We start from the raw sequence: 25715 nt of genomic DNA on the forward strand, positions 1-25715 counted from the left end.
GAGGGGTAGGGAGAGATTAACAAAAGAATTTACATACGTTGCTTTTTTAACAGCTCTTTTGAGATAACATTAAGATACCATCAATTTATCCCTTTAAAGTGTATATTTCAATGATTTTTAGAATATTCATAGAGTTATGTAACCATTAGAATTTTATAATTTTAGAAGGTCCCCCCCCCCCAATAAGAAAACCAGTAGCCATTAGCACTCATTCCTCTCAGTAACCTACTTCCTCTTTGTAGATTTACCTATTATGGACATTTCATATAATTAGAATCATATAATACGTGGTCTTTTGTGATTGTCTTAGGGCAGTGGTCGGCAAATGCGGCTTGTGAGCCACATGCAGCTCTTTGGCCCCTTGAGTGTGGCTCTTCCAAAAATACCACGTGCGGGCGTGCACGTACAGTGTGATTGAAACTTTGTGGCCCATGCGCAGAAATCCGTTTTCGGCTCTCAAAAGAAATTTCAATCGTTGTACTGTTGATATTTGGCTCTGTTGACTAATGAGTTTGCCGACCACTGCCTTAGGGTAATGTTTTCAAAGTTTATCTATGATATAGCATGTATTAGTTTTTCATTTCTTTTTGTTGCCAAATAATATTCCATTGTATGACTAGACAACATTTTGTTTATTCATCAGTTGATGAACATTTTTGTGGTTCCCACTTTTTGCCTATTATGAATGTTAGCTCTGAACATTCATGCACAATTTTTTGTGTGAATGTATTTTTTAAATTATCTTTGGTATATACTAAGGAGTAGAATTGCTAGTTCATGTGGTTACTTTATATTCAATAGTTTCAGAAACTACCAAACTTTTGTCCATAGTGGCTGCACCATTTTATATTCCCACCAGCAATGTAGGAGGGTTCCAATTTCTCTACATCCTCAACAACACTTGTTATTGTCTGTCTTCCTGATTATGGCCATCCTCATGGATGTGAAGTGGTCTCTCACTTGTGATTTTGATTTTATTTCCCTAATGACTAATAATGTTGAGTATCTTTCCATGTTGATCATTTTATACATCTTCTTTGAAGAAATATCTATTCAAATCCTTTGCCTATTTAAAAAAAAATTGCAGTCTTATTATGAGCTCATTATATATTCTGGATACAAGTCCTTTATGAGACTTTTTATTTGCAAATATTTTCTCCCATTTTTTGGGTTATCTTTTCATCTCTTTGATGATATCATTTGTAGCACACTTCTTAAAAAAATATATTTTTTTATTGATTTCAGAGAAGAAGGGAGAGGGAGACAGAGATAGAAACATCAATGATGAGAGAGAATCATTGATCAGCTGCCTCCTGCACACCCGCCCCTTGGGATTGAGCCTACAACCCGGGCATGTGCCCTTGACCAGAATGGAACCCGGGACTCTTCAGTCCGCATGCCAACATTCTATCCGCTGAGCCAAACCAGCTAGGGCACACACTTTTTTTTTTTTAATGTAGTCCAATTTATGTTTTCTTTTGACTCTTGTGCTTTTGGTATCATACCTAAATGACCATTGACTAACCCAAAGTCACAAAGATTCCCTCCTATGTTTTCTCCTAAGAGTTTTATAGTTTTAACTAGAGGCCCGGTGCATGAAATTAGTGCATGGGGGGTGATGTCCCTCAGCCCAGCCTGCACCCTCTCCAATCTGGGACTCCTCGAGAGATGTCCGACTGCCCGTTTAGGCACGATCCTAATTGCCCCTAACCGCTTCTGCCTGCCAGCCTGATCACCCCCTAACCACTCCCCTGCTAGCCTGATTGATGCCTAACTGCTCCCCTGCCAGCCTGTTTGCCCCTAACTGCCCTCCCCTGCAGGCCTGGTCACCCCTAACTGCCCTCCCCTGCAGGCCTGGTCCCCCCCCAACTGCCCTCCCCTGCAGGCTTGATCGCCCCCAACTGCCCTGCCTTGCAGGCCTGGTCCCTCCCAACTGCCCTCCCCTGCTGGCCATCTTGTGGTGGCCATCTTGTGTCCACATGGGGGCAGCCATCTTTGAACACATGGGGGCAGCCATCTTGTGTGTTGGAGTGATGGTCAATTTGCATATTACTCTTTTATTAGATAGGATGCTTACATTTAAGTCTATGATCTATTTTTAGTTCATTCTTTATGGTGTGAGGTAGGGTTCAACTTCATTCTTTGGTGTATAGATATCTAGTTTTCCTAACACCATTTGTTGAAAAGATTAATCTTTCCCACACTGAAGTATCTTGGTACCCTTGGGGTAAATCAATTGACCATAAAGGCAAAAATTAATTTCTAAACCTCCACTTTCGTTCCATTGATCTATTTAACTTTCCTTATGGCAGTACTACACTGTCACAAATACTATAGTTTTGTTGTAAATTTTGAAGTTGGGAAGTGTGAGTCATCCAACTCTTTTCTACTTTTAAGAGATAGTTTTGGATATTCAGAGTTCCTTGTATTTCTATATAAATTTAGGGTAAGTTTGTTAATTTCTGGTGGGGGCAAAGCTAGCTTGGATTTTATTAGGGTTTGCAATAATTCTAGAGATCAACTTAGGGAGCACTTTCTAACTGAAGCAGTTTAAATTTTTAACTATAGGAATATCTGTTCTTAAAATATGAAACATAAGTTATTTATTCAGAAGGAGGTTAACCTGCAAGATACAATAGCATTTTTACAATGACTTATTTGACTGTCAGCTATTTTGTAAGGTGAAAAAGGCACTGTGGCTCTAAATCCTAGCTTTTTTACCCCTTATCCTACTGCTTAGAAAAGTACAGCGGTTGACCTCTAGGAGGCTAGTACTGTGTATTCTAATGGAGTAAAATATTTGTCCTGCCTTTTTGATAAATCCCCAAACATAGAAATGATGCACAGATAAACACATAAATAAAAGCATTCTTTTTATATATTGATTATTACAGCTGATTTTATTTATTTATTTTTACTTTAAACTGTTTTTTATTCTTCAATTACAGTTGACATACAATATTATACTATTTTCAAGTGTACAACACAGCAATTAGATATCATATAACTTATTAAGTGATCATCCCAAAAAATCTCACACCCATCTGATGCCATACGTAATTACAATATTATTGACTCTATTCCCTATCCTGTACTTTACATCCCTATGACTATTCTGCAGTTACCAATTTGTACTTCTTAATCCTTTCACCTTTTTCAACTATCTCCCCAACCCCCTCCCATCTGGCAACCATCAAAATGTTCTCTGTACCTATGAGGAGTCTGTTTTTTTAGATTCAGTTGTTGATAGATATGTATTTATTGCTATATTATTATTCACATTTTTATCTTTTTTCTTCTTAAGGAAGACCCTTTAATATTTCATATAATACTGGTTTGGTGGTGATGAACTTCTTTAGCTTTTTCTTGTCTGTGAAGCTGTTTATATGTCCTTTAATTCTAAATGATAGCTTTGCCTGGTAATCTTGGTTATAGGTCCTTCCTTTTCATCACTTTGAATATTTCTTGCCAATCCCTTCTGACCTGCAGAGTTTCTGTTGAGAAATCAGCTGACAGTCATATGGAGCTCCCTTATAGATAACTGCTTTTCTCTTGCTGCTCTTATGATTCTCTCCTTGTCTTTAACCTTTTGCATTTTAATTATGATGTGGGCCTCTTGGGTTTATGTTGTTTGGGACTCCCAGCGCTTCCTGGACTTGTATGTCTATTTCCTTCACCAGGTTAGGGAAGTTTTCCATCATTATTTTTTTATGTAGGTTTTCAATTTCGTGCTCTCTCTTCTCCTGCCACCTCCATAATACAAATGTTGGTATGCTTGTAGTTGTCCCAGAGGCTCCTTATACTATCTTTAATTGTTTGGATTATTTTTCTTTTTGCTGATCTGATTGCGTGTTTTCTGCTTCCTTGCCATCAGAATCTCTGAATTGATCCTCTGCTTCATCTACTCCACTGTTGATGCCTGTAATATAGTCTTCAATTCTGATTCTTATTTATGTTTTCTAGTTCCATTTTTGTTTCCTATCTCTTTTTGAAGTTCTCACTAAGTTCATCTACTATACCCCTAAGTTCATTAAGCATCCTTATAACAAGTATTTTAAACTCTGCATCTAGTAAATTGCTTGTCTCCATCTCGTTTAGTTCTTTCTCTGGAATTTTGTTTTGTTCTTTCATTTGGTCCATATTTCTTTGTCTCCTCATTTTGACAGCCTCCCTATGTTTATCTCCAGGGCTTGACACAGTGGCCTTATGTAGTAGGTGTCCTGTAGGGTTCAGTGGCTTAGCCTCCCCATTCACCAGAGCTGGGCACTTAAGGTGTGTCCCTCCAGGTGGTATATGCTCCTGTTGTAGTGGAGCCTTGATTGCCAATTGCTGTTGGCATGTCAATGGGAGGTGCAAGGCCAATTGGATGCTAGGAATGGCTGCAACCACCCTGGAGGATCTGCAGTGCAGGGGCTGACCCCATGGAGCCCGACTTACTTCAGTGGGACTCTGGTGCCTGATGAGTCTGCCCCTTGAGTGTGTCGCTTGTGGAGGTGGTTGGTGGTACTTTGAAAGTGTTCTGAAACTATCCACCAGGTGTGCTGTCTCTGGGGCCTCCAGGAAGAACAGGTCAAGGTCAGCTGCCATCAGTGTTCTGCCCAGGGCCACCTGGCATGAGCTACAAAGCAGTCTGCAGATGGCTGTTACCTATGTTGGGCTTGTAGGTGCCCAGAAGAGGCCAAGCTGCAAACCAAGGCCGGCTGCCATTAGTGCCAGAGGTACAGGGCACACTAGGCCAGATGCTGCTTGTTTGAAAGATTTTAGGACAGTCTGAAGAATGAGCCAAGATAGGCCGCTTGTATGGAAAAGCCACTGCAAACAGCTTTGGTGGGCCCACAAGTTGGATGAGGTGGGGTCTCAGAGAATCATCAGGATGGGGCAAACAGGATGATGGAGATGCAGATATGGTGCCTGCCTGCTGGCTCTGTAGGGAGGGCTCAAAAAAGAAGCAATAGCCTCTACCAGTCCTTCTGCCTTGGAAAAAGCTGCCCCTCCAGCTCTTGCCCTGATACCAGACACTTTAGTTCCTCCCCACATGTCCCTGTGCCTTTTGACCCACTGCCCCAGCACTGGAGCTCAGAGTGAGTGAGTCTGCTAGTTTTTACAGCCAGATGTTACTGGAGACTTCTCTTCCCAGCACTGAAATCCTGAGCTGGAGGGCCTGATGTGGGGCTGGGACCCCTCGCTCCTCATAAGGGACCTCTGGAGCCTAGCTATCCCTCCTGATTTTTATCTGCGACATGTGGGAGTGGGACCAGCCAATTCTTCATTCCACCCCTCCAACCAGTCTCAATGTGGCTTCTTTATATCCTTCATTATAGGACTTCTAAGTTTCATGCGGTTTTGAATGATGGTTGTTCTGTAGTTTGGCTGTAATTTTGATGTGGTTGTGGGAGGAGGTGAGTATTGCATTTACCTACTCTGCCATCTTATTACAGTCGATTTTAAAGGTAAAATATTATCCTATATAATAAAAGCCTAATATGCAAATCAACCGAACAGCGGAACAACTGGTGGAACAACTGGTCGCTATGACATGCACTGACCACCAAGGGGCAGACACTCAACACAGGAGCTTCCCCCAGCCCGCAGGCCCCAGGCCAGCCAAAGCAGGTGCCAATGGGGGCCCCCTCGATCACCCCGCCAGTCACCCCGCAGATCGGCCCTGATTACCACCCAGGCCTAGGGACCCTACCCATGCACAAATTTCATGCACCAGGCCTCTAGTGCTTTAATAGTTATGAGTAATCAGTGTGTTAGTTTATTTCAGGCATGTTTCCTCTCCTAAGTTCTGTACACCATTCTAAGTGTCAAGTCTAGCCAGTAATTCATCCTTACTTAGACAACATGATTAGCTTTAATAATAAAAGTGTAAACTTAGGCCCTGGTCGGTGTGGCTTAGTGGTTAGAGTATTGCCCCACACACCAAAGGGTCCCAGGTTCGATTCCTGGTCAAGGGTACACACTTGGGTTGCCGGTTGGATCCCTGGCCCCAGTCAGGGTGCATGCGGGAAGCAACCAGTTGATGTATCTCTCTCACATCTATGTTTCTCTCTCTCTCCCTCCCTCTCTCTCTCTCTCCCACCCCACACACACCCTCCCTCCCTTCCTCTCTCTCTTAAAAGCAATAGAAAAATATCTTTGGTGAGGATTAACAACAACAAAAAGTAAACTTAGGAGCGTGCTAATTATACACCCTGATTTTCCCATATATATATATATATATATATATATATATATATATATTTATATATATATATTTATACACATATCTATATATATAAAAAGCCAGCAACTGTAAGGGTCAGTCACTATGACACCCACTGTAGCCAGCGAACCACCCGATCAGGGGGTGGGGCTGGCTGGCCAACCTCACAGCCCCTCCCCCCTGCTGGCCTGCCCCTGATCAGACTCTCCCACCCCAATCAAGAGTGGGCTGGCTGGCCAAACACCCCCTCCCTTACCCCCCTAGCCAGCCCTGCCCCTGATCAGCCCGCCCCACCATGATAGGCTCGCAGTCCCTCCCCCCAGCTGGCCCGCCCCTGACTGCACCCCCCCACACCCCATTCGGGGGCAGGGCTGGCCAGCCCACCGCCCACAGCCCCTCCCCATGGCCAGCCCCTCACCCAATCGGCCCCCCAACCCCAATTGGGGGCGGGCCCACCAGCCAATTGCCCGCAGCCCCTTCCTCCAGCCGGCCTGGCCCTGATCGGGCCTCGATCAGGGCGGGCCAGCCAGCCAACCTCCTGCCATCTCCTCCTCCTGACAGGCCCAGCCCTGATCTGCCCCAATTGGGGCCAGGCTGGCCAGACCCCACCCGTGCACAAATTTGTGCACTGGACCTCTAAAATATATATATATATGTGTGTGTGTGTGTGTGTATTTCCTACTTTTCCTACTTTCAAAATAATTAAAGCTTTATGTCTGGAGGCTCAGAGGCATAGCTCTTCAGATGGCAGCTAGGAAGTCAGACATGCTTTGAGATGGATGTTTCACTAGTAAAGAGTCTCTTTCTCAATTGGATTAAAATTATGCTTTGTGAGCCAGCCTTCCCTCTGTATTTAACAATTGGCAAGTCAATGATTAGTTGCCAGCATTAATATTCTCTATGTGAATATCAGTATGATGATTCTCCCTAGCTAAGGTAGGACTGAAATCTAGAAATAAATCACTGATACATGAACAACCTGGCTTGATTTACACACTATATAGGATATGATGAAGACACATTCCATGTCTTTTTTCTCAAATAAATAAGCCAGTCTTAACCATTTTCATTCATCACTAAAAACAGGGATATACACAGTCTAAAATTTATGTTGAAAATTTTTAGTTGATTTTTGGGCAGGAGGGACAGTAATTATGTCTTTCTTTTGTTGTTTACCAACATTAATAAGTTACATTTTTTGTTTTCTAAGCAAACTTAAACTGACAGCCAGTAAAGAGAGGGTAAATGTCTAGGAAGTGTGGCCCACAAGAATTGAGAAGTAGCAGGGGAAAGTCAGCCCAAGTTGGAAAATTTGCCCTAGAAAATTAAGATAAGCTGTAATTCAAATGTAGGTCAAAATGCTGCCGAAGTGTACGTGAATGGTATGATAAAGGCTCTCCTTCAACCCTGCCCCAATTAGCTCTTAACCCACTTATCTGCTTAGCTGGGAACAGTGTCTGTGCACCAATTAGGTTTGGCAATTTGCAACAGATACCAATATTGTTTGTTTTATTTTTTATTACCATTAAGTTCCTTTTTAAAAATCAGTTTTGCATTAATATAGTTTAAAGAATTGGTTGTTATATAGTTTCTTATGGGAAAATAGCAGCTCCTTGACCCTCGCTTCCTTTTCCTGCTTCCCAGACAACCATTTTCAACATATTTATCTGGTTCTTTTGATATTTACCTTCATATATCAGGCTTAAATGGCTACCTAAAAGTTTCCCCCTTTATTAAACATAATCTATTGACCTCTCACTGTGAAGAATGAAGATTTAACTGTCTTTCACCCCCATCATCACCAGCACACACATATGCTTCTGGACCCTTCTTCCCCTCCTAGCCCAACTCTGAAATTGATTATAATCGATTGAAACTTAGTTAAATCACAAATCAGTGTTTTTATTATGCATATACACACAGTTCTCAGTTAAGCTGTGCTCTATGTCTTGACCAGCTTTCCTTCTGTATATATATATTTTTTACCTCTATGCATAATTACCTTTCAAATTTTTGCTTATTTTCCCCCTTTCCAAATGGGGAAATCTGTCAATTACATTCAAATATGTTAGTACTATACTTACCTGGCAGGGGAGATACCATGATCACAAATATGTTAGTACTATCCAGTAGTAGTTTCTTCTTGATGACTTTATTCCTGGTTTCTGGCCTGGTTGCTTTCTGGGACCTGCTGTATTTCAGTTATCTTGGAATCTCCCTTTCCCATCATCCTGTGGAATTCCTTCAGCTCTCCTGTGTTGGATCACCTGTTCCCTGAATCCAATGTTTTTCCTAATCTTAAAAAAAAAAAAAAATGTTTTTTCAAATAGAGCCCATGACATCTCTAATTTACTAAGAAAATATATGGGGAGTATATTTTCTAAGATCTGCATATCTGAAAATTTCTCTATCTTCATACTTTATGGATAGTTTGGCTAGATATAAAATTCTATGCTGGACATAATTTTCCTGAATTTTGAATGCATTACTTCATTGTATTATAACTTCTGATATTACTTACTGCTAAGAAATCCATTATAATTTGATTCTTAATATTCTGGAATGGAATTTCTCATGTGCTTTGGTGTGAGCCTCTTTTTCATGCACTTGTTCTGGACACTTGGGCTTTCATTTTACAAACTTGTGTCCTTCATTTCTTAAAAAACTATCTTGAATTAATTTAGGTATAATCTCTTATCCTCATTTTTTTTTCCTGTTCTCTCTCTAATACTACTCATTATGAATTGGACCTCCTGGACAAATCCTCTAATTTTCTTAACTCTGTTCCTCTTCTTTCTCTCTTTCTTCTCCTTTCTGATACATTTAATCAACTTTCATCTTCCTTTTTGGAGGGAGGGTGGGGTCCTTTGAATGTTCATTTTTTATAATGTTGCATTTTGTTTTGGTTGTAATGTTTCCTGTGTCTTTAAGGATATTAATGATAGTTTTGTGGAAGTTCCAATACCCAATCCAGCATATTCTAATTTCAGTAAATTGCTTTTGTTGTTGTTTACTTTTTTCTGTTTCCGTTTAAGATTTTCCTCAAGTGTCTGATCAAATGTAAGAGGGGGAATTAGAAGCTAACAACTAACTGTGTCATATATAGGGAGATCTGGCTTGGAGATTTCCTTAGGGAACCCCATGTCAGAAACATTAAATCTTTTCCATCCTCCTGGTCACATACTCCAGAGGAAACTTCCAGTTTCCTGCTTGGAGGGTACTTTTCTAGATGCCAGGATTCTTGAGATTAGTAGAAGACTGAGGTTCTCAATATTCTCTGTGTAAGCTCCCTGGATTTCAGTAGGAAGTCCTAGCCCTCAATTCTGACTAATGAAGGGTCCCTTTATTTTGTTATCTTCTAGTCCTTCTTAAACATACCCTTCCTTTATCCAGAGGTACCTGTTGTCACCAACCCCTGAGCCTTTTGAGTTCAAATTGAGTTACATCTTGGCTCTGTTGGCTTCAGATCCAGACTTTTGGGGCTGCCAAGTCAATTCACACTCAACATCTATGCTTCCCAAATCTTATTATTATTTCTTCTTCTTCCTTTCTCTTTGCTCTTGTAGTATATGGCTTTTTAAGTCATTTGGGGTAGGGTGAAAATTGCATATATTCAATCTACCATCTTTAGCCACAAATCTCTTTCATTTTTATTGAGGCTTTCATTGATTATGATTCAGTGGAAGAATGTTGCTACATTTCTTTGTTTTTAGGGACTTGTAAACTTAGATGGGTCTAAAAAGAAAAGTATTTTCTTCTCTTCTGAATCCTTATAAAGGACACACACACTCATGTAACATACAAGCATGCACATGTGTATACACACAAATTTAAAAAATATTTGTGTTTATGTCAGTGCCATGAAAAGAGGCAGTGTTTTTCAGTCTTCGGGGTGAATTATACCTTTTACCTCTGTGTGCATTCATCTCTTAAATCAGTTCTAGCCAATTTTAGGATGAAAGCTAAACCAAGGCTAATACATTGAATGCAAAAAGATTTTTAAAACCCCTGATCCTTTATCCAAAATTTGAACAGTGTTCATTTTGGTGCTTCTGCAATTGTTATTCCTTTTGAAATCAAAGATAAAGTAATTTTTCTATATTCTGTAATTTTTTAGAATTTCAGATTTTGAAAAGAAAGCCAATAATCGTTCTGAGATGGAGACCCAGACAGAGGGGAACACAGAAAAAGAGGACGAAGAGGAGAAAGACACAGAAACTGTGGGTACTACATTTGTAAGATTATTCTCACACCCATAATGGACATAAGAGTAGTACAGAACCTGGAGTCGAATCTTGAGATGTGTTATTAGCTTTAGAAATTTAGAAATAATTTTAACATTGAATATCTTCTTTTTCTGTCATATTTCCTTGTTCTGATTTAAATTTCATTCATTGTAAATTGTAGTGAGATGTATTCACTCTTCTTCCTCTTCTTGACTGATTTCCTCTCCTGAATTCCTAAGTGAAAAGGCCTGGTAGATGAGAAAGGAATGTTGGCTACTTTATAATAAGATCATTTGAGGATATGGCTCAGAAACTTGAATAGAAGTGAAAGATATTGGTTCTATCCCACTACTGGTTTGAGTAAAATATTTTCAATGAGAAAAGTTCATTGTTGAATGGCTACTCATTGACTGTCTTGGAGTCTGAAAACACAGTCTTAAACCTAGGGAAAGTTGATGAAGCCAGGAAGTTATAAGAGCCACGATAGCCCATACAATTTAGCTAATTCATTTATTTAACAAATATATATTGAAAGACGCCCTACTTTCTAGAAAATGGAGAACATTTAAAAAACTGAGATGAAGAGACAACCCGTGAGTAATAGTACCCAGCTGACTAAAACTATTCGACAACCAATAATAGATAAAGAAGCACGGAGACTTCCAAGGCACCATAAAAGTCACTGATGAAAATTCTAGAGCTGCCAGGAGAAAGGGGCTACAGAGCTGAGAGAAAAGAGCTGAGTGATAAACCAGACAGGAATATGGGTTTGAATTGCTAACTGGATAAATTTGACACCACTGTGATCTGTGATCTGTGATCCTCTGAACTATGATCAGGATTAATTTTAATTATGGCAAAGTTATTATCACAAGTACATCCCAATTGATCTATTAATACTCTATGAGGGAACAGTTGTATCCAAAACTTTTTTTTTTATACAAGATATATGGGGCATTCATTGTCAAAAGTTTAATCCTATCACCAGTCTTAACTGGACACTAATGGTTCACACTGTTTCCCCACAAAGAAGTGCTTCTAATCTTTGATGCAAATTATGTTTGGGATTTCCTGTACGACAGGTTGGAAGTGAAGTGGAAGCCTTGAACCTTCAGGTGACAACCCTGTTTAAGGAGCTTCAGGAGACTCATATGAAACTCAGCGAAGCTGAGCTAATGAAGAAGAGACTTCAAGAAAAGTAAGAATGAGAGATGAATTTTATCTTCCTTCATAAAATGTACATTTTCATAAAATATATTAATATGTTACTGTGTTACTGACAAAAACAAATATAGAGATCTAATTAAAATAGGAATTCAGAAACCTCTAATGTTCAGGTTAATATATAAACATGAAATACTTATAGTGATGTGGGGGAATGGAGCCCTGGGGACTCCGATTTTGCTGTTTGGGGGCATGTGTTAAGCATACTAGCCTATCTGAGGACCTGTAAAAAGCAGTGAAGTGGATCTTTTGTGACTAACATGAGCTGACATGTGAACAAACACAAAAGAAAGCTGCAAATATCAAAAAGAACTTGAGTGAGATTTATTTAGAAAAAAATTTTTTCAAATAATTATAAAGGCTAATATATAGAGAATTTTGCATTTGCTGGTTTCTCTTGATGTAAAAGGTTACCCCCCAAATTTAAAAAAGTTAAGTTGATGTTGTTCTTTTGGCTTAGTAGGCAAACATATTCCCAGCATAACATACAAACATGTTTGCTTCGAGTTACATTTTCCAAGGCTGTAATTTCCAACATGGCAGTCACAGCTAAGAATTTGGCCAAACAGACCTAGGTTGAAATATGGATCTACAATTTATTTGTGGTATTTACCTTGGGCAAGTTATTTATTTAACCTCTCTGAGCCTGTTTTATTGTTTGTAAAATTTGTGTCATAATTCCTACGTCATAATGTATTAAGTGAGATCATGTTTAACATGCTTGGCATTGATGCCTTGCACATAACTATCACTGGTTCATATTTGCTATTATTACACTGAAATTCTTTTTTTTATCTTAAAGATGACTTCCTTTCCCCTGTTGAATCTTTGTCAGAAGTCATAGTCTTTGTGCTTAACAGAACACGTCACTCTTTAAAATACAAAAGTTATCCATGGATCACCATATGAGAGGCATCTTTAGTCAATTTACTACTCTGGTCTGTGACTTAAAAACAAAAATATATTTGTATGACTACTAAATTATTCCAAGTGTGCAGTAGTTTGTGTGATCTTACATCTGTGTTTTTTTATGTTAGGCATAAGGGTTCAAAAAACCTGTATTTTGTTTTTTTTTTATGTGTAGGCACAGGGGTTCAGAAAAACTACTTACTTCTAGTAAAGAAGTAAGAGGATAGAATATTTTATTTTGTACTGTTAAATCCTTGAAAAACGCAATCCCAACGTTCTTTGTATTTGCTACATAATCTTTGGATTTGTTTAAAAACCACAGAGAATGAAGGAGCATTGTATATCTTCATGTTATTTTGATCTTGCTTAGATGTCAGGCCCTTGAAAGGAAAAATTCTGCAACCCCATCAGAGCTGAATGAAAAGCAAGAGCTTGTTTATAATAACAAAAAGTTAGAGCTACAAGTGGAAAGCATGCGATCAGAAATCAAAATGGAGCAAGCAAAAACTGAAGAGGAAAAGTGAGTATGCTGTGATTGAATGGCTATTTGCACAAAGAAGATAGAATAGCTCTTTTATACAGATTGAAATTAGGATTTGAAAATACATTTACATTTTTTTCTTTTATTTGAAGGAGTACTAGGAGACTTCTTTTTCTGAGGTGATAAAATATAAGTTTTATAACAAACATAAAAATTACTTGTAATCTTATTTTGATTTTTTGGAAAAAACTGTTTTCTTTGAGAGTAAGAAAATGCTTGAAGGTGGTGGGATGGTAAAAGTAGGAGAAAAGAGCCCTGGCTGGTGTGGCTCATTTGGTTGAGCATTGTCCCATACACTGAAAGTTTGCCAATTTGATTCCCAGTCAGGGCACATGGCCAGGTTGTGGGCTTGGTCCCCAGACAACCCAATCAATGTTTCTCTCTCTAAATAAAAAAAAATTTAAAAAATAAAAAATAAATCAATAAAAACCTTTTCTTTTTTTTTTTTTTTTTAAGTAGGAAAAACGATTTTGCTCCTTGAGTGTTCAGAAGGTTGGGAGGCAAGGATGTAAGTTCCCATGATATTTTCCCCCGAGATTCCATTTCTCAATTTCTTTTTAAACAGGTCCAAATTAGCCACTCTACAGCTGACACACAACAAACTTCTTCAAGAATTCAGTAATGCATTGAAAACAGTTGAAGAATTAAAACGGAAAGAGGTACTCATAGAAAAAAATTACTTTGCTAGACTAGTAAGGGATGGAAACTATTGAACATTTTATATGTATAGTAGTTGCACTGATCTTAACTAAGTCTGGTTTCAAAGGTTATTTTTCAGTTTATAATTGACTAGAGGCCTGGTGCACAAGATTCATGCACTGCGGGGGGGGCCCTCAGCCCGGCCTGAGTCCTCATAGTCTGGGACCCCTTGGGGGATGTCCACCTGCCAGCAGACATCCCTCTCACAGTCCGGGGCTCTCGCAATCCAGGACCCCTCGCTCCTTACTGCCTGCCTGCGCTTGCCAGCCATGAGCCTGGCTCTGGCTGAGCAGCGCTCCCCCTGTGGGAGCACACTGACCACCAGGGGGCAGCTCCTGCGTTAAGCGTCTGCCCCCTGGTGGTCAGTGCGCATCATAGCGACTGGTCGTTCCACGGTTCAGTCGATTTGCATATTGCACTTTTATTATATAGGACTAGTAGCCCATTTGCAGGAAGAATCCTGCAAGCCGCCGCTGCGGTTGCGTTGCGGCTGCTGTGCCTGCACTCGCGGGCCGCCGCCGCCTGCCCCGCTCCGCCCAGGCTTTCCCTCTGGAAGCCACCTTGCTTTCCGCTTTTCCTTCCTCTTCCTTCTAAGTGGTCTTCAGTCTTCACTCCTCCCTACCTCCGCGTATGCAAATTAACCGCCATCTTGGTTGGGTAATTTGCATACTTGCCCTGATTGGCCGGTGGGCGTGGCTTTGGCATAGCGAAGGTGCGGTCAATTTTACATATTGCTATTTTATTAGGTAGGATAGGATTTCTTGTGTCTAAGTGCTTATAACTTCTGATGTTCCATGTATGTACAGGCATACCTTAGAGATATTGCGGGTTCAGTTCCAGACCACTGCAATAAAGCAAGTCACTTGAATTTTTTGGTTTCTAAGGGTATATAAAAATTATGTTTCACTACACTATAGTTTATTAAGTGTACAATAGCTTTATGTCTAAAAAATGTACATACCTTAATTTAAAAAATATTTTATTGATAAAAAATGCTAACCATCATCTGAGCCTGTAGCAAGTTTAATTTCTTTGCTGGTGGAGGGCAAATTTGTAATAAACACAGTATCTGCAAAGCATAATAACGCCCAAGTGCAATAAAATGAGGTATGCCTGTATAATGTGCTTTGTGTACGAAGGTGGTGCTAATGTCCTATAGTCAGGGAGTAAACTTTTAGCATTTCTCACAATGGGTGGGTTTGTAGGAGAGCTGAGAGCATGGGCTCCTCTGTGAGTAGTGCATAGTTAGATTGCTGGCTAGGGCTGGAGAGGAAATCTTCTCAATGGAACTATTACAAGGCTAGCTTGTCTGCTATCAGTGAACCTAAGACCCTGGACTTACTGGGCTGCAACTTAAATTAGTAATAATGCCCAGCATGATGTGATCATTTTAACACCATGGATAGGTATGTGAGGTGACAAATGTGTTAAATAATCTAATGGGAGGAGTTCTTTCACAATGTATACATACATCAAATCATCACATTGTACATTTTAAATACCTTATAATTTTATAATTTTATTTGTCCAATTTACCTCAATAAAGCTGGACTAAATGAATAAAGATGACGGAAGCTTTGAATTAGATAGAGTCTTTGAGCTTATATCCTTATAAATATACTTTTTGTTTTTCATTTATTTTTTAATAGATTATTGTTCCTCTCTAGGACCTATTACATTTTAAAAATATATATTTTTATCGATTTCAGAGAGGAAAGGAAAGGGAGAGATAGAGACATAGATAATGAGAGAGAATCATTGATTGAATGCCTCCTGCATGCCCCCTACTGGGGATTGAGCCCACAACCTAGGCATGTGCCCTTGACTGGAATCGAACCCAGGACCATTCAGTCCACAGGCCGATGCTCTATGCACTGAGCCAAACTGGCTAGGGTATACATTTTTAATGTGAACATTTTTCATCTTTCCACCGACTTTACAAAGTAAGAGTAATGTGAATGAAAAAGTAGCAATATTAGCAAGTTACAACCTCACTGAGATGGGGGCTAGTTATAATTTCCCTTATTTTAGTGTTTTCTTTTTTTATTGTTTTAAATTAGAAAATTATTAATTGTAAGCCATAAGTTAAATGAATATCCAAGTAAGTTATCATTGCTAATTAACAAAACCGCATAGAGCCAATCATTTAAAAACAAACAAACCTTTAGCTAATCTTTTACTAAAATAGACTGAATTGTTTGAAAACCATTTCTAGAATAAACTTGTCTTTTACAGTCAGAAAAAGTAGATAAGGTGGTGCTGCAGGACCTAAATGAAAAACTGGAACTGGCAGAGAAGGCACTGGCTTCCAAGCAGCTTCAGATGGATGAGATGAAGCAGACCATCGCCAAGCAGGAGGAGGACCTGGAAACCATGACCGTTCTTAGGGCGCAGGTAAGCTACATTTTGAAATATGAGCTGAGTGAAGCTAACCCTACTTATATTCTCAAATAGGAGAGTGATGATGTTTAAGATACATTTTTTTTTATTTTATATTTCCATTAACATTTTTTAAAATAAATCTTTATTGTTCCGATTATTACAGGTGTTCCTCTTTTTTTCCCCCCATACTTCCCCTCCTCCTGATTCCCCACCCCACCCATGCCCTCATCCCCCACCACTGTCTTTATCCATAGGTGTAAGACCTTTGTCCAGTCTCTTCTCACACCCTTCAGACCCCCTTCCTCCTGAGAATTGTCAGTCCACTCCCTTTCTTTGTCCCTGATTCCATTATATTCACCAGTCCATTCTGTTCTTCAGACTTTTTATTCACTTGCTTTTTAGATTCACTCGTTGGTAGGTAGGTATTTGATGTCTTTTTGTTGTTCATAATTTTTATCTTTACCTTTTTCTTCTTCTTCCTCTTCTTAAAGAATACCCTTCAGCATTTCATGTAATCCTGGTTTGGTGGCGATGAACTCCTTTAGCTTTTTCTTATCTGTGAAGCTCTTTATCTGACCTTCAATTCTGAATGATAGCTTTGCTGGGTAGAGTAATCTTGGTTGTAGGTTCTTGTCGTTCATCACTTTGAATATTTCTTGCCACTCCCTTCTGGCCTGCATAGTTTCTGTTGAGAAATCAGCTGACAGTTGTATGGGTGCTCCCTTGTAGGTAACTAACTGTTTTTCTATTGCTGCTTTCAAGATTCTCTCTTTGTCTTTTGCCCTTGGCATTTTGATTATGATGTGTCTTGGTGTGGTCCTCTTTGGATTCCTCTTGTTTGGGGTTCTGTGCGCTTCCTGAACCTGTAAGTCTATTTCTTTCACCAGGTGGGGAAAGTTTTCTGTCATTATTTCTTCTAATATGTTTTCAATATTCTGCTCTCTCTCTTCTTCTGGCACCCCAAAAATTCAGATGTTGGTACGCTTAAAGTTGTCCCAGAGGCTCCTTACATTATCTTCATATTTTTGGATCTTTTTTTCTTTTTGGTTGGGTGTTTTTGGTTTCCTCATATTTTTTGTTTTCTCTGGTTGGGTGTCTTTTGTTTCCTCATATTTTAGATCTTTGGTTTGTTTCTTGGGGTATGTTGGTCTACAGTTGAGTTTCTGTATATTCTTTATTTCAGAGAGTGTATGCTTAATTTCTGACTGGTCCTTTTCCATTTTTTTGACATTCTCATTGAGGTCCTTCAAGTCCTCATCAAGTTTCTCCACAGTTTTTAGAAGATTCTTGAGTAACCTTATAAATGTGGTTTTGAACTCTATATCATCCCGCAGTTTACTTTCCTCCATTTCTTTCATTCATGACATGTTTCTGTGCCTCTGCATTTTGGCTGCTTCCCTGTGTTGATGGAGTGGCTTTGTGTGGTAGGTGACCTATAGGGCCAGTAGCTCAGCCTCCCCAATCACCTGAGGTGGACGGTCTTGGTGCACCCCTTTATGAGCTGAGTGCCAAGTCTTGGTGTAGTTAAGCCTTGATTGCTGTTGGTACACTGGGAGGAATTGTCCTCCAGGCCAATTGGCTGTGGGGACCCACTGTGTTTATAACTGCTGGGCTGGAGACACGCTTCTGGTGAAGGACTTGTTTCAGTGGGGCTTTGTTGCTCTCTGAATCCGCCTCCTGACTGTGTCACTTATGGATGTGAGGAGTTGAGGTCTGTGTCTCACACTGACCACTAGGTTCACTGGCTTCTGGATCTCCAATAGGGTGCAGGTCAGCTACTGTCTGAGGCCACCCTGTAGGAGCTACAGAATTCCAGTCTTCTCCTCCCTGCTTGGGATTTGGAGATTCTGGAGCTGTCTGAACTGGTTGCTAGGTTAAGTGGCACTCCATTCATATGCATAAGCCGCTGCTTGGAGCTTGGGTGAGTTTGTAGGTTGTGCGGAGAGGGGTCTCAGGGCATCACTAGGCTAGGGCATGGCAAACAGCAATGGCTGGCAGCCAGCCTTCCCGCGTCTCCGACCGCGACCCCGCGTCTCGCACCCCAGCGCCGCAAACAATTATTCCTCCGCACAGCTCTGCAAACAAGCCACCCTCACTTTCTGACCCGATGGCAAACAGTCCAGAGACAGAGAGGCATCGAGGATGCTTCTCCCCGTAGGAGTTTGGGTCCCGCGCGTTTCCCCTTCGGTTTGAAGAAAGCAACACCCGCTGCCAGCTGGGACCCACCACCAGCCCCTATCGCGCGTGTGTGCCCCGGTACTTCAGCTTTTCAGCGTTTGTGTCCTGAACGCTCCTCTCTGTTTCTGTCTAGTTGTGGAGCTTCCTTTCAGCCAGCCCTCCCGTGGCTCTGGGTGATAGTTTTGTCTTTTAGTTGTAGCTTTGAAATTGTTGTGCACGGCTACAGATTAGGTGTTTACCTACGCCGCCATTTTGGGTTCCTCCCCTAATGTCCCATTAACATTTTTTTAAAATTTTAATTGAAGTATATCACATGTGGAAAGTGCACCAAACTTTTAAGTGTAGAGCTCAATGAAGTTATCCATTCTACAGTTAATAGTTGAATTATTTCCAGTTTGCATAATTGTGATTAATGTTACTGTGACATTTTTGTGCATGTCTCTTTGTTTACCTATACATTTTTTCCTGTTTGCTACATAACTAGGAGTGGAATTGCAGGTTCATAGAATGTGCACATACTGAATGTTGTTGTTTTTTATGAAAAAAAAATTTTTATTTAATAATTCTTGTTGAAAATATTACATGTCCCCCTTTTTCCCCCATTGGCCCCCTCCAGCCACCCCCCTCCAGGCCTTCAGCACCCTATTGTCTGTGTCCATGTGTTATGCATATATGCATACAAGGTCTTTTATTGATTACCTCCCACCCACCCACCCTCCCCCACCTTCCCTCAGAGATTCCACACTCTGTACCATGCCTCCATGTCTCTGGATCCACTCTGTTCATCAGTTTATTTTGTTACTTAGATTCCACATATGAGTGTGATTTTGTGATACTTGTCTTTCTCTGACTGACTTACTTCACTTAGCATGATACTCTGCAGGTCCCTCCATGCTGTCTCAAAGGGTAAGAGATTCTTCTTTTTTACTGCTGCATAGTATTCCCTGGTATAAATGTACCTCAGCTTTTTTATCCACTCATCTACTAATGGGCACTTGGGCTGTGTACTGAGTTTTAATAGGTGATGTCAAACAGTTTTCCACAGTGGTTGTATCCATTTTCATTCCAATCAACAGTATTTTCAGTACTCATGCTTGTATATCTGTATTTTCACCTTTATTTTTAAGCATTCTGGTAGGTATATAATACTTTGCATTTCCTTGATGGCTTATAACAGCGGTCCCCAACCGGTGGTCCATGGACCACTGGTGGTCCATGAGGTACAAAAGGTTGGCAACCACTGGTTTAAGGAAACTTTGGAGCAGCAGTCACCAACTGGTGGTCTGCAGACCACTCTTGGTCCGTGAGGTCCGAAAGGTTGGCAACTGCTGGCTTATAAGATTGAGTACTTTTTCAAATGTTTACTGGCCATCTAGTTATACCCTATTGTGAAGTACCTGATCAGGTCTCACTTTTCTTCTGATTTTCTGGCTTTTTCTTAATTTTTATAGGAGTTCTTTATATTCGTTGCAGATTTTTTCACTCTGACTTCCTTTTTCACTCTTATGAAGGTATCTTTTGATGGACAAAAGTTCATTTGTTATTATAGTCCAATTTATCAGTTTTTATGATTAATACTTTTTGTGGCCTATTTAAAAAACTTTCACTACCTTGAGGCCATGAAGATTTCTCCTATAGTGTCTTCTAAAAGTTTTATTGTTTTTCCTTTTACATTAGGATCTAGAAACCACCTGGAATTAACTTTTCTATATGGAGATAAAGATAAAGATGAATATTTTTTTCCTATATGAATATTCTGTTGACATGGCACTATTTATTAAAAAGGGCATCTTTTCTTAAGTACTCTGCTGCCTTCTTTGTCACATATTGTATCTATGTACCTATGAGTCTATTTCTGGACTCTGTACTGTTCCATTGGGCTATTTATATATCCTTGCTCTGGTACCATACTATCTTTCTTATAAAGCATCAAAAGTTTTGAATCTGGTAGAATAAGTCTTCCTACCTCAGTGATATTCTTTAAGAAGACTTCAGGTCTTCCTTCCCTTTTTCATTTTCATATAAATTTTAGAAACCACTTGATATTTTTCACTCACACAGAAAAGCCAACTGGGGTTTTGATTGGAATTGTATTAAATATATATCAATCAATGTGGAGATAACTGACATCTTTACAACATTGACTCTTTCAATCCATGAATATGGCATATCTTCTTTAATTCTACTCAATAATCTATATATATAAAAGCCTAAGCGACCATTATGCCAAATGACCGGGACGACTGGTCGACCAGTCACTATGATGTGCACTGACCACCAGGGGGCAGACGCTCAACACAGGAGCTGCCCCCTGGTGGTCAATGAGCTCCCATAGGGGGAGCACTGCTCAACCAGAAGCCAGGCTCACGGCTGGTAAGCACAGCTGCAGTGGCGGGAGCCTCTCTCAACTCTGCGGCAGTGCTACCAAGCAGCGGTGGCAGGCACAGCAGGCCGGGATGAGCGTGAGTGGCACAGCGCTCAGCCCCAGCTCAGGCTCCTCCCTGGCTGCCTGCCGCTTGGCACACTGCTATATCCCTCGGGGGATGTCCGACTGCTGCTTTAGGCTGGATCCCCTGGCCTGTGGGGATCAGGCCTAAACCAGCAGTCAGACATCCCCCGAGAGATCCCAGATTGCAAGAGGGCACAGGCCAGGCAAGGGATCACACCCCTCCCCCCATGCATGAATCAATGCACTGGGCCTCTAGTCCTAGCTAATAAAAGAGTGATATGCAAATTGACCGTCACACCAAGACACAAGATGGCCGCCCCCATGTGGACACAAGATGGCCACCACAAGATGGCCTGCAGGGGAGGGCAGTTGGGGGCAACCAGGCTGGCAGGAGAGGACAGTTAGGGGTGACTGGACCAGCAGGGGAGGGCAGTTGGGGGGGACCAGGCCAGCAGGGGAGGGCAGTTGGGGGGGACCAGGCCTGCAGGGGAGGGCAGTTGGGAGCCAGCAGTCCTGGATTGTGAGAGGGATGTCTGACTGCCCATTTAGGCCTGATCCCAATGGGTGGTCAAACATCCCTCAAGGGGTCCCAGAGTGGAGAGGGTGCAGGCTCAGCTGAGGGACATCCCCCTCGCCCCGTGCACAAATTTCGTGCACTGGGCCTCTAGTATTTTTATAATCTTCTTAGTAAATATTTTGTTCTTTTATTAGATTACTAGAGGCCCAGTGCATGAGATTCGTGCCCCTAGTAAAGGGGAGTCCCTTAGCCTGGTCTGCACCCTCTCACAGACTGGAACCCCTTGGGGGATGTCTGCCTGCTGGCTTAGGCCTGATCTCCCTAAGCCGGCAGGCAGATATCCCTCTCGCAGTCCGGGAACCCTGGCTCCTTACCACCCACCTGCAGTGGAGGTGAGAGAGGCTCCCGCCACCGCTGCTGGGCTCGCCAGCTGTGAGCCCAGCTTCTGGCTGAGCGGCGCTCACCCTGTGGGAGCTCACTGACCACCAGGGGGAAGCTCCTGCGTTAAGCGTCTGCCCCCTGGTGGTCAGTGCGCGTCATAGTGACAGGTCATTCCACCATTCAGTCAATTTGCAAAGTATGCTTTTATTATATAGGATTCCTAGATATTTTATATTTTGATGATACTATTATAAATAGCATCTTTTTAAAAACTCCATTTTCTAAGGATTGCTGTTATATAGAAATACAATTGATTTTCATATATTGACTTTGTCTGCAGTAAACTTGCTCAACTCACATTTTAATTCTAGTATTTCTGAATTTTTTTAGACTAATTATATCATTTGAATAATGACAGGGTTTGTTGTTTTTTTTCCCTTTCCAGTCTTTCTTTTTATTTATCTTGCCTTGTTGCATTGGCTGGGACCCCAGTATACTATAAAATAAAAGGCTAATATGCAAATTGTCCCCTCGACCAGGAGTTCAACCAGGGGGGGAGCCAGCTGGCCAACCGCTCGCAGCTCCTACCCCCAGCCAGCCCCGCCTCCAATAGCCCCCCCAATCGGGGCAGAGCCAGCTGGTCAACTGCCCACGGCCCCTCCCCCCTGCCAGCCCAGCCCAATCAGCCCCAATTGGGGCAGGCTGGCCGGAACCCACCCATGCACGAATTCATGCACCAGGCCTCTAGTAATCCTATATAATAAAAGACTAATATGCAAATTATCCCTACGGGCAGAAATTTGACCTACCGGGAGTTAGACGTGCGCTGACCACCAGGGGGCAGCGTGGAGCATGGCTGCCTGCGGCGGCAGGCGGCCAGGGGAAGGGAGGCCCCCCATGGCAGGGAGCCGCTAGGGACCCTACCAGTGTACAATTTTCATGCACGGGGCCTCTAGTGTTATCTATAATAATAAAAGCATAATATGCTAATTAGACCAGACAGCCGAACGACCTTCCGGACCTCCTTCCGGACAAAGCCAGAGCTGCGAGGGCTGAGGCAAGCCACTGAGGCTGCGAGGGCTGAGGCAAGTTGCCAAGGCAAGCCGCCCCAGCTGTGAGGGCCGAGGCAAGCCACCGTGGCTGCAAGAGCCGAGCCCCTTGCGCAAATTTCGTGCATTGGGCCTCTAGTATAACTATAGAGATGGCAGACAGTCTTGCCTTACTCTCATCTCAGAGACTATGCTTTCAACATTTCACTATTAAGTATGGGCTTTTCATAGATATCACTTATCAAACTTAGGAAATTTCCTTCTATCCTTGTTTGCCAAAAATGTTTATTTTGAATATATGTTGTATTTTATGTAAGAAACTAGAGGCCCAGTGCATGATTAAATCACGCATGTGTAGGGTCCCCTACACGCTTTCGCTTTTGATCACGGGGGAGCTGGGTGCCTGTCCGCTGGTGCACCAGGCCTTTCAGAAGCCTCCGGCGCGGGGGATGCTTCTGAAAGGCCTGGTGCCGGAGTGGACAGGCACCCAGCTCCCCCACTTTTGATGGTCCCCGGTGGGATGTGAGCTCGCTGCCCCAGAGGCCCCATCTGTGCCGCAGCACAGCCATGGCACAGACGCTGAGCTCGCGCCGCCACTGGTGACGCAAGCTCAGCGTCCCGCCGGCCCAATCGGCCACCCCGAGTCCCGCCCCCCCGCGCCTCCTGGCCAATCATGGGCATAGCGAAGGTACGGTCAATTTGCATATTTGTCTATTATTAGGTAGGATGTTTTTTCTTTATATAACGATACAGTTAGGTAATGTGGTGAGACAAATTGATTTCTTAAATATTAAGCAAACTGCATTTCTTGAATTATTCTCTCTATATATATTAGGATTTTTGAATCTATATTCTTAAGGAAGCTTGGCTAGAATTTTCCTTTTGCTAATGTACTTGTCAGGTTTTGATATCAAGTTTCTACTGGCTTTATAAAACCTAGTTAAGACACATTTCTTCTTTTATTGTCTGGAAGAATTTGTGTACAGTTGGCTTGTGACTGTTTTGGCCTACTCTGGTTTCTGGTTGGTGAAGTACTTGGAGGAAGTTTGTGAGTGAGAATACATCCTGCCTGAGATTTAAAAATCACAAAAAAGTGGGAAATAACTTTTTCTTTCTCAGTAACTAGAGATCTATTTCAGAGGTGGTTTTAGGATTATATGGTAATAAAGTATTTTTTTTGAATTACAAAAACAATACTATTCATTATAAAATAAAATTTTTAGACTATAGAGAAATGTATAAAGTAGAAAGTGGAAATTCAACTGTCCCAAATTCCATTTTGGTGAGTGTATATTTCTTCTGTTTTTATTTTATTTGTTTGCTTAATTAAAAATGGGATTAATTAATTAAACTGTCCCTAGTCAGTTTGGCTCAGTGGACAGAGCATTGGCCTGCAGACTATGGGATCCCGAGTTCGATTCCAGTTAAGGGCACATACATACCTGGGTTGGGGGCTCAAACCCCAGTGGGAGGCATGCAGGAGGCAGCCAATCAATGAGTCTCATCATTGATGTTTCTCTCTCTCCCTCTCCCTTACTCTCTGAAATAAAAATATATTCTTAAAAAATGAGATTACACTATCTGTGCTTATTGTTCTACAATATTTTTACTCATGATATATCTTACCAAGTTGTTTTTCAGAAATGCACATCCAAAATTATTGCTTCACCAAAAGTAGATGTGTTTCCCCACATGCTTACATCATTCTTCGAAATGTTTCCCAACCTGTAAACACATTATCCTATATAATAAAAGCCGAATATGCAAATTTTCCCCTCTACCGGGAGTTCAACAGTTTGCTACGATGTGCACTGACCTCCAGGGGGCGGGGCGGAACATGGCTGGTGTCAGCGATGTGCTGTGACCTCGCGCCAGCTACCCGTGGGGGCGGGGGTGATGGGGATGGAGGTGTGGTGAGAATGTGGGGTGTCCGCTGAGCTCGCTTTCACTCCCCCTGCTACCCTTCCCTGGGATGCCACGGCTCACATGCCAGTGAAGCCCCTTGCGCTCAGGTGCCGGGCGCCCGCTAGGAGCCCAGCCTGCACCTGCACAGACTCTTCCAGGTGAGCCAGGCCGCAGCCGCTGGGACCGCAGGGGCTGGTCGGGCTCCCTATGGGTTCATGCAGGAGCCAGTCTTCGAGGCCGGCCGGGAGAGAGCACGCTGCCTGCCAAGCTTCTATGCAGTGCCGCTGGGTGGCCCAGAGGCCCACACTGCACCCTGGTCTATGGCGTCTGGCCGCGCTCACTGCATCTCCGCATGCAGACTCGGGCGCTTTGACTCAGGCGGAGGGGGGCGCATAGGGGCCCACGGGCCCAGGTGCTGCCCAGGGCCCAGAGATCAGCTGGGACCTGCCCTTCCACACCAGACGCTCATGCTTCGATCACCGGCAAGGCCTAAGGACTGCACCCGTGCATGGATTTCATGCACCAGGCCTCTAATTTTTAATATAACAATGTTAACAGTTTATTAATCTACCTACTAAAAGAGTAACATGCTAATTGACCGTACCTTTGTGACACCCACCAGCCAATCAGGAGTATGCAAATTAACCCAACAAAGATGGCAGGTTAATTTGCATACACAGGTGCCGAGCGGCATTCCACACCACCCCAGCTGCTCTGGGCTTCTGGGCAGCGGAAAGGTGCCTCCAGGCCAGAGTGGAAAGGCGGCTCCGGCCAGAGTGAAGGCCATGCCAGCAGCCAGGGGAAGGAAGGCCCATTCTTGCACGAATCTTCATGCATCAGGCCTCTAGTCCCTATATACTCATTACCAGCTGCCCAGAGTGGCTGACTCAGTGAAGTATGGGGGAGTTGAATGGACTTAGGGCTTTAATGTATTTCTATAGGAACAGAATCTCAACCTGAGCTCTTTATAGTGTTTCCTTTGTTTGGGCACCTCATGATACTGTAGTCATGTACTTCTGCCATATTCTATACACAGACATTTGTTTT

The 25715-nt window shown here is 42.1% G+C and overlaps 1 protein-coding gene across 2 annotated transcripts in view; it reads left to right on the plus strand.

Annotated features, from left to right (window-relative positions):
- The window catches only part of OPTN (optineurin), a 55007-nt gene that overhangs the window by 16996 nt on the left and 12296 nt on the right, over positions 1-25715 (plus strand). For both annotated transcript variants that reach the window (XM_079768059.1, XM_079768060.1), the window contains exons 7-11: positions 10326-10428; positions 11517-11632; positions 12938-13087; positions 13674-13767; positions 16043-16201. In XM_079768059.1, the coding sequence (XP_079624185.1) occupies positions 10326-10428; positions 11517-11632; positions 12938-13087; positions 13674-13767; positions 16043-16201 (622 nt within the window). The remainder of the gene's footprint in view (positions 1-10325; positions 10429-11516; positions 11633-12937; positions 13088-13673; positions 13768-16042; positions 16202-25715) is intronic.

The sequence above is a fragment of the Cnephaeus nilssonii genome, assembly GCF_951640355.1.
Source record: "Cnephaeus nilssonii genome assembly, chromosome: 4".
NCBI classification, from domain to species: Eukaryota; Metazoa; Chordata; class Mammalia; order Chiroptera; family Vespertilionidae; genus Cnephaeus; species Cnephaeus nilssonii.